General features: G+C 43.1%; 1 protein-coding gene across 1 annotated transcript in view; it reads left to right on the top strand.

Annotated features, from left to right (window-relative positions):
* Positions 1 to 15,086, top strand: part of LOC105452221 (SAM and SH3 domain-containing protein 1-like) — a 309,259-nt gene that overhangs the window by 210,153 nt on the left and 84,020 nt on the right. Inside the window, exon 2 of the mRNA XM_011693162.1 lies at positions 13,571 to 13,759. Within this exon, the coding sequence (XP_011691464.1) occupies positions 13,571 to 13,759 (189 nt within the window). The remainder of the gene's footprint in view (positions 1 to 13,570; positions 13,760 to 15,086) is intronic.

Here is a 15,086-nt window from a genome sequence, read left to right as displayed (position 1 = left end):
AAACAATAGTAATAACAATAATTGTTATAAACTTGATTCTGCTGATAATCGTACACAATAAAATAACTTCAATCGTGTAATGGTCAAATTACGAAATTGATATTATATTTGGGCAAATTGCTGTTAATTAGGCTGTTGACGAAATGGCTGGTGGAAATCTTTTGAGCGACGGAATATCTCGAATCGTTACGTATATATTCGTGAATTGGGCTCTAATCAACAAATTTTTTTCTTAAATTATCACAGCATAATCTATTTTTCCTCGTTAATCGCAATCTGCAAGCACGATTTAGATTGGTTAATAATTAGGTACTTTGCATTACAGCGTGCCGAATTGCTGGAGGATTAATAATATTCGACGCGAACTGGTCAAAGCGTGCGCGCGATTATGGAAGCTTTTCCTTTCATCATTTTAGGACTAAATTCGCTTTGTTTTACGTCATGAATGGACGTATATGTGGCCAGGAACAACCAGCTTTTCTCGCTTTCCATAAACGTTGTTATTATTTCATGAACAGTACTAACTGTGTGTGCGTGTGTTTTGTTCTATTGTACGTAATAAATCCTATCGGCACATAAACAAAAATCATGTAACATTTCTTATACAAACGTTTAAGCCAAAAATTTAATTTGATATTTGCTGATTTACTTATAGTCTAAAATCATTTGTCTCTTTAAAATATTTCGTCAAATCTTCAATTAATTAGTATAATTAATTTGTAATTCAATTAATTAGTGTAATTAATGTAATCTATAATTAATTAATTGATATAATAAATATTTAATTTACATTCGTATTTGATGAATAAGGTGTAAAGATGTAAGAAAAACTCATTATTTTCCAATTTAAAGTTTATGAAATAATTTATTTTAATGTGCCCAGAGTTTAAAAGTTTTTGAATGTTTAAAAGTTGAAAATGACGGACTTTGAAGAGATAGAAATACTAGTAGTTGAAATTTTCTGTGAGCATAAAGTCGCAAAGTGCTATCAAAGCTCGGGCGGGAAAAAAAAACGCGATTGAAAGCGAGGGTTTGCGATCTTGCGGCCGCATTAATTGAAACGTTCGAGGCTTTTGAACAGCCGACTCTCATTGCCACGCCGCGCCGCGGCGAGCAATGGGCGAGGGCGCGAAAGAAAAAGGGCAAGAAAGAGAAAACGCCGACGCGAAAAGGAAGGATGACCGGTTATACGCGGTGCGCGCGGAATTGGATTGGTTTTTTACTAATTAAAATTTCAAACTTGACACCTAAATGTGCCCGTCTTTAATGAGACGGGGTTCTAGGGGTGGGCGCGGGGTTTCTCTCATTATTCCCACGCGCGGATGCTGGAGTTACAAAGCAAGATATATAGACGAGGGGAGGGAAAAAAGGGAAGAGAATCGACGGATACGGGGTGAGTGCGTGAAAGCGGGCACACGTGGGCGTGAGGCTATGCCGTAATTCCGTCTCGCTCCCTTTCGCGACGGTAAATTTTATTAGGGGAAGACATTTGAGGAAATAAAAAGGTCGATGTGAATTACGCCGACCTTCGTGGTTACCGGGGTTAGTCCTCCTCGCGGTGCGCCTACGTACCGGGGGTGGTTATCGAGCGCGCGGACAACGTACACGTGGTGTGCCATTGCATCGTTCCGTAATGCCGAGCGTAATGCGCGTACGCCACGCTTCCCGTCCTCCTTTCGCTCGCATTGTGTATGTTAATTAATGTTTGCATTACGCGGCGTCTACAGGTAATTAACTACTCGGCGCTCGTCGTTAGGTTTTCCGTCTTATTAGCTCGATACCGAACGACACATCGGGCTCGTCTCTCCCTGACCCTCGTCTCTCATCTCTCGCATCTCACTCGCGAGTGTCCTCTAATGACTCCCTGTCTCTTTTACGGCGTAGTTAAGCTCGCATAGCTCGAGCGCGCGCGAGCACATCGTTACGCGATGCCGCGGAACAGCTATACCGAACAGCCGCCGTGCGGCTAATGGTTATTGAACTTTTCCCCCGTAGCGCGCGATACGAGAGACAAGATCGGGCCACGGAGATCGTAACGCGGTTTACCACGTGCGATATAATCAACATTCGTTCTCCGCGTGTTCTTAATGAACAGTGTGGAAATTTGCGATGTAAGCTTGAACGTGATTTTTCACAAAGCAGCACAGGTGGAAGATTTATAGACATTCTTTATCTCTTTTTTCTTCCATAATATAATTATATTTTTTGGATGATATTTTTATAGACAAGAAGCGAATATAGCGTTCCGCACCGCAGGAAAGATGATTTGCTAAAACGAATAATTCGTTTTTATTAAAAAAAAAAAAAGATTTGGTCATTTAACTAAAGATTTTACTATTATTCGTCTTTTTTGTATTAATCGGCCGTTTTATTCTTTCGTTAAAAACATTTGTTTTTTTTTTTTAAATTAATACGTCAGCTTGAATGGGACGAGTTAAATGATCGACGTATTGGCATGACTGAATTACAGCTCAACGCTTAACTGAATGAACAGTATGCAACAAATGCACAATAGGGGAGCACGCGTGTCGTCCATTGCCTGTTGGCATCGCGCTTTGTGTCGTAGTTTGATGATGCCGGTGTCACTGATCACGGTGAATTGCCTTTGTCGATACCTATACCTACTCACCCATTAATTCCCGCGTTACAATAGAAATGACCAGTTTAAAATACTTCATTCCAATATCCTGTCAGTTGAGTGCGAATCATCGCCTGCGTAAAAAAAACCATACGAGGAAATACAGGCGACCGCACGAGAAAAATAAAACGTTTATTTACACGTAGTTAGAGATAAATTTGATATCGAGGCAGTTAAATATATTAAATTCGGTTAAAAACGGTATTAAAACGGAGGGAATGTTGTGCGTGCTCTACTTTTTTTTTAAGATACTGGAGCACTGTGGATCAGCAAGAGAGGACGCAGTATCTTTAAATTATGCGCGTCTTCTTTTTCCTCCGTATAAAAATTTGTAGGAGGATCGCGGTTTATCGGCCAGAAAAGGTATTTTAGCAATTCAAATCTTGTCCCTTTGCTCTTTGCGCCGCCTCTGTGCCGCTCGTAATTCAACCATATACCGACAGTCGAGTGAAAACCAACCGTAGCGGATGAGACGATTCAGTAGCCGCAAGCCACAGAGATTGCTCAAAGGGTCGGCTTTTGAAAATAAATGAAATATACCCACTTCCAGATGTGACGAGGGTCTAGCGTTACTTCAGTGATTACGGCCGGAAATGAGCGGACTTGTACGCCTAATACTCGAAGTATGCCTCGAGGCTTATTTCCGCACATCGCAACTCTCGGCGCGCATCGCAACAACGAAAGGATTCCGTGCTTGCCACCCAATCAGGTTTCCGAGGCCCGAATCTAAATTAAAATTGTCTTTTTTTTTGCCCGCTTCCCTCAAGGCCCACGAAATTGTATAGTTTAGATAACTACGTGTCTTAGTCTGCGCGAACACTGAAATACCAACGTAAAGGTAATGGGATATCAAGCAGAGATATACTTACGAAATTCTTAACGATTCCTTGTAAAATCTGAAACAAAAAGAATAAAGATGCAGAAAATAGAGAATACTAAAAAAGTACAAAAATATCAAAAGAAAATGGAAGATTACATTATCTTTATATTACAAATTAATTATTTTCTTCATATTATATTTACGCACAAAATAATAATTTTTATAAGGAAAAATGCGCAAGTATATTTATAAAAAAAAATGTATGTCTGCTGCGAAAATTAATTTCTCTGATTGCGAGGACTACATTTATGGTGTAAGCAGCGTAGGAACTATGATTAGAATTAATAACGTGACAGCATTTCTAATTGGAAAATTTTTCAATTGATTTAAAATTAGTAATATTGAGAGCAGGAAAGTTAACTTTTTTTTTACGAACAGCGTTTTTTTTGCGAGTATTGGCATATCAAACAATATTAGTGTAACCACTCTTTTTCCGTTAAACAACAACGACCAATTTTACATTTCGTGAGAGAATTGAAACAAATAATAGAACAGAAAAATGGAAACACAGAAACGATATGAATTATACATTTTCAAGCACTGCGCTTTGTTGCGCGTGCTGTATTGAAATGAACAATAATGAAAAAATTATCATGAGTATCAATGACAACGTTGATATTAACAGTCGCGCATTAAGCACCATGCGTGGACATCGTGAATTTCACAAAAGCAAAAAATTAAAAGTTTCGAAAAGCGAGTGTAACATTTAATACAAATAGCGATTATTTTATTTTTATTATATCTCAAAATTATGATGTACCGCTAGTTTTTGATAAACTCTTGTGACATAACAGGATAGTGGAAACTGTGGAAAGAAATGTGTTTCGTTTTTTTTTTCAAAAAAGAAAAAATGAAAGGAGCACTAAGACTGGTCTCATATTCGATGTAGCTTTTATCTCTCATTAATATCACAGAGCGAGCCTTCGCGCGATGTCGAAAACGTCATCGACAAGAAGCTTTTAATGTGGAAGTTTCGCGCGTTGGCAAAACGCGTATCGGATAGAGGAAGAGGAGGCGGGGCCCTGGTGATGCTTCACGAAGACCGTGAAAAGAGACGACGGGGAACTTTTCGGAAGTCCGTGGCGCGCACGGGCGAGAAACGACGCCGTGCGTTAAACTGACAATAGCGCTTTTTTTTCCCGGGGCCCGCGTTCGTGCATTTAACAATGCTACAATCCATTCGTGCACGCATACACCGTTCTCCATCCTCGCCGTTTCTCGCCGCCGCCGCCGCCGTTCACCGTCATCACCCCTTCTATCCGACGGGCGCGTTTCTTTTTTCGCTTTCGCTCATCTCCGTTTCTCTCGATCCTTCCAGTCGTTTCCACTCGAACGTCAGGCCACCCTTTTGCACCCTTTCGCTTTCTACCCCCTTCCCCCCCCCTCCCCCTTCCCGCGACATATCCATCCACCAACAACAAGCGTCGTCTACCCCCGTCGCACCCGTCGTTTCTCGGAGCCACCGACAGTCGGCACAATGCGCAATGCATTTTTGTGATTAAAATTTAGTAGACGCCGACTCTGTTTCGAGGTGTGCGTGTGTACGTGTGTATGTATTTACTCCGGGCGCGGGTGGAGGATTCCCGCAGGATCAGAGCGTCGAGATCTTCGACCGAAGCCCGTCTGGATAAATTCGCGTCGCCGCGCCGGTGAGAGATTCGAAGATAATTTTTACGAGCGAAGTCGCGCACTTTTTACCAATCACGATTTTACGAGACATTTGTTTTTTTTCTGAAGAGAAAATCTAATCATTGTTAAGAGTTGATAATCGCGAAGATTTATTTTTAATAAATTGTCACATGTTAAAATATTAAAAAGTCGGAATATTTTCGAAAAAAGGCATGCAGACGATTATAAACAACCGATGCCGAAAGAGGCAGCCCCTTCGCAAATTCGAGCTTGCGGAATCGAGCATTTCGTGCAACTACCACGCACACGCACCACTTCTCACAATCTCCATTTGGAAGAACCCTTGCCGCCTCCGATGGCATCAGCCTTTGCTCTTAGCTGCCGTTAACTTTCAGGTTCCGTAAACATTCCACGGTCCCACTACGGTCAAAATAAAAGTTGAGAGAGAAAGAGAGAGGAGGAAGCTCACGGAGAGCTTTGCCGCGCGAGACGTGCTACGCCATGGCGGAAGACGGCCGTTGTGATGTTGACGGCGGCCACCGGCAAGGAGGATGAGAGTCCGAAAAGGAGTAAGACGCGGGGAAAAGACGACGACGGTGGGATTGTGGAGTGTAGAAGGCTGGTTGGGCAAGCGGAGATTAAGGCGGCAGCTCTTAAGCCTGACGCCGAAATCCTGACGTCGAGGCTTTCGCCGAGTCTGAAAAGGGACGAAATACCAGCCATCCACTACGCCACGCCACTCGTGGACCAGTCTGCTGCGCATTACTTCGCCGACCTTTGCCTCTTAGCGCTCTATCCTCCCCGTCATTCCGTTTTCCCCTTTGCCCTCGCCTCGCTGCGGTACCGAAACTATCGTGAAATGCTTGGCCTCTATCGAATTCAAAAACCTTCATCTCGAAAAAATTCCCTCTACATTTGCATATTAATAACTATTTCTATAATGATCTCGTATATGTATACAGTTTTATCTTGCAAATTTCGTTTCTATAATCTCTTTTCGCAATATCGATCCTTCTGTTTTATATGCTTTTTATCTACAATTACATTTAAAATTACAATTGCGAGCAATATACAGTGAGCGGTGAAGTATCGCGATTTTTTTATTTCATTAGCGTAAACTAATTTTTTTTTACAGATAATTGCAGATAATTGCTCAATAATTACAGTCACGTTTAATCGAATGGATCAAGTATTTCCTGATTCAATGAAATATTTTACGTAGTGTCCCATTACATGTAATCTATTCATAAATTGTCACATATTCATATATATATATATATATATATATATATATATATATATGTATTGAAATTAAAGCCGTATTTAGACATACATTTGTAAGTCGTTTTATGAAAAAAAAAAAAAAAAACGTCTGTCATTAGAAATATGTAAAAGGGAATGAGAGGAGGAATATGAGAGGAACGTGCATTAACAGTATACGAGGTAATAGTCTCTCGGGACCGACAAGCGATGCGTTTTTAACGAGCGAGTCCATCTTCCGACGCGTCGCTTTTAGCCCCCCGTACCCCGATCGATCGAGAACAATAAGTACGTGATTTCGCTCTTCGCTATATCAACCCAGGCTCTCGATCGAACGTGAATCCTACATATAGGTAACGTCTGGTGCGAGAAGATCACGATTGCCGGTCCGCCCGCTCGGCTTTTCGCGGATTACATTTCGTTCGATGGCGGACCGGGCGCGCCGGTGGGACTCGTGAGAGCGGGTAAATGAAGTATATGTAAATAATGAGGGTGAGGAAATGAATACCGTCGGGGTTTGCTGCTCGGCCTCCGCTAATGGCTCGGGTGCAACGCCCGTTGGAGGGACCACCCGAAAATAATTCCGTCCTCCATCGCGCCGGGCGAAGTGGCGGAGTGCCCCCCTGCACAGGCAGGCCCAATTATCGTAAAAACCGCGCGCCGTCTACTTCGCGCCTCGGATTTCACGCCGCGCCGGCGAGAAGAGCGTCGTTCCGTATGCGAAATCGATATGCGTCTCTCTACGAGTATAGATGGGTTCATTCCCGGCGAATGCTCCACGCGATGCTCCATTTCTGGCCCACGAAAACAGCGCGATCGGAATATGGCCATCGAACATTTTATTTATCGAGAATATGCTCGGTGCGCTCGAAGATCTCTCCGTATACCACCGCATTTAATCTGACGGACGTTGAAAGCGGCACACTTCCGAGATGAGTGTAATTTTCATCGGGAAGTACACTGCGGCGGAACATTGTATTACACGTACATTTCGTTTTCAATCACGTCGATAGGCAACCCCTCGGTGAAACCTCCTCGAGTCGACGAGTGGGAAAAAGCGTGATACGATCACGTGGCATCGTATAAAATGAGATGTAAAGGAGCAAACGGATACTCGCGAAAGAAGAGGAAGGTGAGTCATCAAGAAATCGAGAGAAAGAGAAGGAGAACCGGAAGGTATAGACGGATAAATAGACCAATATAAAAAGAAGGGAAAGCAAAGAGAGAGAGAGAGAGAGAGTAAAGCTCGTCTTGCAGTACGCGGTTAAACTCGAGCACGTCGGGCGGGGCGGAGGGGGGAGCTTCTTGACTTTTCAATTTTCTTCCGCTCTTCTATCTCAGCTCGACTGCTTCTTCTTTCCCTCCCTCCGCGCGCTGCTTTCTTCCACCGTACTCCTCCTCCGTTCGCCGCCTCTCCTCGTCCCCTCGCTTCCCTTCTCATCCCTCCGCAACCTCGTCGAAGCGATCGCGGGCGAGTCAATAGGGATTGCCTTCGCCCGGAGTAAAATAATTTTCCGGAAAGTTGTGCCGCGCTCGGCAATGTTAACACTCTGAAAGTGGGTTTGCCTACTTCAAAGGAAATATGAGAACCGACGCGGACGCGCTTGATTTTTCGATCTGCTCCCCCACTTCTTAACGACCGGCGGCTTTCGCGGGGGGAGGGGGGGGAGGGGAGAGGAGCTTTATCTTCTTGAGCGAGGCGGATCACACGCGCATCGCTGACCACTTTGAATTCCAACAAAGTACGGACTGGGAAGGAAAAGGAAGAAGCGAATCGCGATACGAAAGTTAACCGGAGAAGAATCGCCAACTCCGCCGCGAGCGGAGGTGAACGATGGATAAATATAGGGCAGAATATTTTATATTCTCCCGAGTTCTCTTTCTCTCTCTCTCTCTCTCTCGTTCTCTCGGAGTGCGCTCGATTTTCTGTGATCTCTATACAGAAAAACGGGTCTCGTGAAAAGTGCAACGAAGAATTCAGAGTATTATCGACCGTCAACTCTTGAGCAGCTTACCTGTCAGTCCGACATAATCCTTTCTACAGGTGAGATAATATTTCGCGGGGAAGAGTTCCGCTTCTGTGTGCTGACCGTGCTGACAAGAGAGCGCAGTCATTTTTCGATTCGTTCATTTCCCGCCGTAATACAGAACAGCGCGCGCGAACGATATTTCCGCCGGAAAATTTCAGCGCGGTAATATGCGATAGCAGTCACACCGAATTACGGAGTGCATTGCGTAAAAATGCTCGTCCCTGGGACACATTAGCCTTTGTTCACTTAGTTTTCTTTTTTCTTTTCTTTCGCGCGATATTTTTCATTCCGTTTTACACGGTGGTTAATGAAGATTTTAATAAAAACTTGATGGACGATAAGGCGTACATATACATATACAGTATTATATGTATGTCACAGTAACGCAGCGATGTCATTTGTCATGCCGAAAGTGTCTCTCTCCACTGTCCGTAAAATTTCCTCGATCAAAGGAACGGTGTTTCTCTCCAAACAGCAAATGCGCGTCGTGTAGCCGCACGGAGAATCTATGACGGGGAGGAGACGAAGCATAATTACAGTGCGCGCCTTGTTATCGAGCTGCCGAAGGGGGCGGTCGTCGTTGCGTCGTTCGTCGAATGTCCGTCCGAAGCGTCGACTCGAACCAGGGAGCTAATGTTGTATATACCGCTATCTCGTTAGAATGAAATGGTTCTGCCGGATAGGACCGCCGGTAACACGATAGAGAATGGTAGCACGGAGAATTAACTTTTACCTCGGTGCAGGTACTTAGCTCGCGCGGAAGAACCTGTGCGGCCAACTGTTTTTGCCATTCGGAAGAAATCTTATTGTCCCTTGTAAAACCCGGTTAATCGCTGAAACCCGGCGCTCGTTAAAAATGGCGCGGGCCACCGTTGCAATTATGTTTTCCGCGGTAATTTTCTGTTATCCAATTACGTGGCACGACACCGGGCATACATCTTTTCCAAAGAATTAAAAAATTAGGACACGCAGATTAAAAGATCACAAAATCGAAAGAAATTCTCGTTATAGATATATTGATATTTTCGTTAAATATTCTCTTATTTCATCTATTGGCGTTGAAAACAAATTGCGCAATACCGAAAATCTATGTAATATTTTATAATGATAATTATGTTCTAATTATTAATTATTCGTAACAAAGAAGATTTGTCATAATAAGGAACGAGCTTCGAACTTCAGCTGCTTGAAATCGTTTTATTGGAGCACAAATATAACGATTGCGAAGGTGCATGATGAAACATCAAAACGAAGTGGGATAGTAGTCTTGCCGACCGCGAGGACATTTCTGCAGAGCATTTCGCCAAGCAGCTTGGTAAAATGAACGCTTTAATCACTCCTCAATTATCCGTTCATGGATGAAATTTTAATTTACGACACGATAAAGTTCCAAAGAGTCGTGCCCGCGCGTGCAAAATTCGTTCGCTTTATGCGCTCTCAATTTGAAAGTTTTAGTTTGACCGTTAAGCCCTCGGAAGGACATGACGGGACGGAAGGGCGGGAGCCCGGGTGGGAAAGGGAGAGAGAGAGAGAGAGAAGGTGGAAGGAAGAGGCCTGGAACTGTGCCGGAGGAAAGTGTTGGGGCGCGGCCGGGGGAACATCGTATTAAATCGGAAGATTGGAATTCTAATTAATACTCGCGGATTATCGATAAAGGAGGCAAAGGAAATGGTGGGGCACGTGAAGGAGGGCGGATGGCGGAACGATGACTCGTTCCGTTCGTTTCATCCTTCGCGCGTCTTCGACACTCGCCTTAATGTCTTCTCTAACTCGCCTCTCCCCGAGGTATAAGGACCGCCGCGTCGGAATAGATTATATCGTAATGAAAATCTTGACGTTTGACGTTCTGCAATTGATGACTCCATTCTCCCATCGATTCATTCAATATCTGGTGCACCGATGCGTATTACGTGTCGCACGTGTTTGCTACAGATTCGAATGGTGTAGAATGGATTTTAAGTTGATTGATTGTATGCGAGAGCATTAAAGGAAATATCGGGACCGATATTCATATCTACAGAGTTACATAATTGAACTTCTAGCATGTGTGAAGTTAGCACGCCGACATTAAAATTCCATAGTTCTGATTAGAGCTCTCGCTTCCTTTTGAAGAGACGAAGAGTTCTCTATAGTTTATAACAAGAATTTTACTTAATAACAATTTTTAATTCATAAATTTTTATGAGAAGTTAGCATTCCATTTTTTAAATTTAAATTAAAAATTGTTATCAAATCGAACTCTTGTTATAAATTATAGAGAACTCTTCGTCTCAAAATAAAGCGGAAACTCTAATTAGAACAATGGAATTTTAATGTTGAAGTGCTAAATTCACATACGTGAACTTCTTTTATATGATCGATTTCATAGATATTTATTTATTTTCTATAAAAGTAGGACGTTTTTCAAAAATCTTCACACGTCGCACAGCGAAAAAAAATAGACGTGTTCTCTAAATATAAATCCACAGAATATCGTTACTTTCATCGAATCCGGTGTATGATAAGAACTTAGAAACTAGCTACGTGTACATAGAAACAGTTATAACTGAAAATAACTTTTATAATGGCGTGTTTGTTGCAGCAAACACACAGTGTAAAGTCCACTTTAAACGGTCTATAATTCATAGCCAGAATTCAAAATAGAATTCTGTTTATGATTTTGTAACGGGGAAAGCATTTGAAAAATCAGAATATATCCAAAGTTTGAAACACACGTTAATCAAACATGGCATATTAAATTACTATATAGTTCTATTTTAAATCTAGCGATATGGATGTGTAAAGTGAGTTTTATTGATACAATTAAACTGTTACCATAAAAAAAGATTTAATTTGTGTTTTTTTTAATCTTTATTTGAAGTTATATCTTATTTCAGTCACTTTTTTGTACGTTCATATAATACATACAATTTTAATACGAATTGTTTTGTGTATTTTTTCGTGCAATTTACTCTCCGCCACCACTAACGCTAGACAACGCGACGTCAAGCGCATCGTGAATTCTTTTAGCGGATGATGGAGCGGCGTGTCTGGCAACAGCTGCGATATAATTTTGCGAAACGGCTACCGAATTGTTGGAATGTATGCCGTACGTTGCATATCCTAGAGGATTAGTCACGCGCATGCGTTTTTTCGCTCGCGTTTTCCATTTTTATATTGTATATTTTGTTTCGTCGTGAATAGCGCGCTCTAAAAAAAAGGTAAATTATTACGGCGAACTGTATAAAATAAAATTGATAAAGAGTAATGATTGACAATTTGACAAACCGATTTTATTGAGGCACGTAATCGAGTACGATTATTAAAAAAAAATCTGCAACGTAATTGCTTTTGCCATTCTCTCTTGGCTATTATTACTAGTAAAATAAATAACTTTATCGTGTGCAATATGTCTTATTTATACCATTACACGACGCACGCAAGAGAGACATCTTTATTTCGCCATCTCACCCCGTCGAGGAATTAAACGCGTCGCGCACTCTCTCTCTCTTTCTCTCTCTCTCTGTCGCGAAGTCTGCGAGAAACCTGTCGGCGCGCTTTTCGCGAAATTGGAGCGGGCGTGCGCGCGCGTGGAAGATGAACCGCTTCTTCGCGTGGGGCATAATTCCCACGTAATTCACTCACAGCCGCGAGGGGAATATTTACAAATGGGATTTAAATCCGGGAGAGACGACCGCGGTGGTAGCCGCGGAATATCGTTTGCCGGTACCTAGCCGAGAGACGACAGGCAACGGCGACGTCGACGGCGGCGGCGGCGGAGGCGGAGGAGGATGGATGGAGGCCGCTTAAAGTGTAAATAGGAGGCGATTCGCGCCAGACAAAGCGTTCCCGTTTCACGATCCTCCCTTGCAACCCACCGACTCCGCTCCTCGCTCCTCTCTATTCCGCCTCCGCTTCCTCCTCCGCGGCCATAAAAGGAAAGGACACAGCCCTTCCTCCACGGTTACTACGGGCCGAGAGTCGAATCGGGAGTCGGCGGAAGTGGAATCCTGAAATATTAATGTGACACCAACCTTCGTCGTACGCCGATCCTTATCCTCGGCTTCCTTCTACTTCCCGTTGTCCGCCTTCTCCTCTCTTTTCTCCTGGACCGTACGTCCTTTCCTTAGAGACGCTTGACTTTCCCGTCCCCCTCCTTTCATGTCCGCTTGTGCGCTTACCTTGTTGAATCATACACCACTTGCGCGCCGGCCTGGCTCGATTCGGGAAAACAGGGTGTATGTGTATACACACATTTTTTATGCGCGGAGACATCTCGAGAGTATCAGTTCGCTCGATAAGAAAATGCTACGATCTTTAATGTAACACCGTCAATATTGATGCCGCATAAAAATACGTCGTTCTCAGCGTTTCTAATATTTCCTTACGACACTTTTAAAACGTTTGTTATTTTGCGCTTACAAATTTGTTGAGCAAAATATGCAAACCGGATGCCAAAGAGAGCAGATTTAATTAATATATTGCATATTTAATATATTGTAATGTATATATTGTATAAAAATTAATATCCGTATAATAAGAACAAAGTCTGTTCCCATTTAAACATATTATGATTGTGATAAATGTGTTGCAGTGTATGTCCGCGCGATTATTTCAAAAAGCTATATACGTTCAATGAAGTTATCCCATTTATTCAGATAACACGTCTGTCATTCGTTATTATTTGTAATATATGAGAAAATCCTGCGCTTTTGTCAGGCTTCATTAATAAATAGCTCAATAATTAATCTAAATGCGTTCGATATTTCCAAACGTGAATTGACCTTATGACGATTGTGTTAAAAATTTAGTTATTTATTAACCTATCAACTGATGAGGAAAATTATAACGCATTTTATACGAATGTACTTAAGCGCATGCAAGCAATTTTTGACACTGCAGTATAACAAGAAAAATTTATTTTTAATCCAACTATTACCGATTTCCGATATATTAGCGATCTCTTAAGAAGTGCGAGACGATCTTTTTTTTTACAACTATAAATCCGGAAATTTTTCACGGATTTACTCAACACAAAATCGCGTCACGTTTCACGTACCTTTATAAGCATTTTACGTTACACGTAAAATTATGTGCATTTATGTAGCGCTTATTTTACGATAATTCTAATCATTTCGACATTGCGTGTTACAGGAGGGCGAGAGGGGGTATTTGGAAGGACTCGCCTCGAGATATGCAGACCTCTTCAGGACGCATTACGGGGATGTTCTTGAGCCGCTCGAAGAGCTACGCCGGCGAGAAACAAACGCTTCCGCCCGAATGCCCAACACTCAGCTCACCACCAGTCATTCACAGCCCATTTACGTGCCCGGAAAATACTCGGTGAGCAAATCCCTCATATTCGCTTTTATTTGCCTCCCCCTACCCGGGACGGTCGATTCTCTCCTTTTATTGCTTCCGCGGGCGGCATAATGCGGTTATAGGGGTGACATATAGTAGCTTGTCTATCGCCGCGATTTCTTCTTATTACTCTATTCCCCTGACACTTCGCCAAATTGCTTTCGAAGGGACAGAACTCGCGAGAAGAACACGTCCAGTTGATTCGATACGAGCATTTGTCTCTCTTTCCGACGGACGGGGACAATTTTGTCACGAGGAAAATTGTCAGACACAGGGCGATCGCGTATATACTGAGCAATCGATGAAATACGAACGTATTCATAAGGTTAAAATTACATTTCCACGATTTTCGCGACGAAATATATAAATATATATATGAGACAGTAATTCGATAATACTTGGCAATAAGATAGTAATAGCCTAATCCTCGTGGTGAAAAACGATTATACAAATTATAATTGTGTGATTTCAGTAAATATTCTTTTTAATAAGCTGGTTATATCCTGGACAGTATCTTTATAATTAGTATGTTTATCTTTTATACACACTTGAACGATATGTTCAGCAAAAGAGAGAGTTGATACTATAGGAAATCCTGGAGCGTATCGTATATCGCTCACGTGTAGTAGAACGCATCGCGTCTCGCTCGCACACCACGCAGGCGATGCGAGCGAGCGCGAACGATACTTTGGCGACGCCGCGCAAGTAACACCGCCGAAATACACGATCTAGCGCGGACCATAACGAGATCCCTCCGATTAGCCAATCGATACTCGAAGGACGCGCGGGTCGCGATTGGGTAATGCATCAGGAGCGGGGATGCAACGCGACGAAGGTACTATATATATGACAACCCTTCGGAGGTTCTATCAATCTCAATCGTTTTCTCCTTGACCTCGGATCCGAACAGACACGCGTGCCGACTCTTTTCGATAAACCGTTGCGAGTGCGATCTTTCTTGAGACCGAGCTCTCCGAGCGCCCGAGTGCGCGAAGCTCTCCGAGACGAGTGCCGTTGTGCAAATTGTGAACGCCGTGTCGAGGCATTGAACGTTGTGTATACTCGGCGTAGTGCGAATTTTGAGACATCGACCGTGCACGAAAACGGTCCACGATTCGCGGATCGCGCTAGATCGGGCTGCGACGTTACGCCACGCGTCCGAGGTGACTTGCGACGTGGAACTGTTTCCGGCGGACGCATCCGGCAAGCGAGTTCCGGTCGAGCGTGCCGCACGGACATCACGAGGCCGAGTCCTCCGGCAAGAAGCCGAGCTTCACGCCGCCTGAGGACGAATCCTCGCAATTCGAGG

Source organism: Wasmannia auropunctata, unplaced genomic scaffold (genome assembly GCF_000956235.1).
Source record: "Wasmannia auropunctata unplaced genomic scaffold, wasmannia.A_1.0 LD336036.1, whole genome shotgun sequence".
NCBI classification, from domain to species: domain Eukaryota; kingdom Metazoa; phylum Arthropoda; class Insecta; order Hymenoptera; family Formicidae; genus Wasmannia; species Wasmannia auropunctata.
This window is presented reverse-complemented; position numbering and strand designations above follow the sequence as displayed.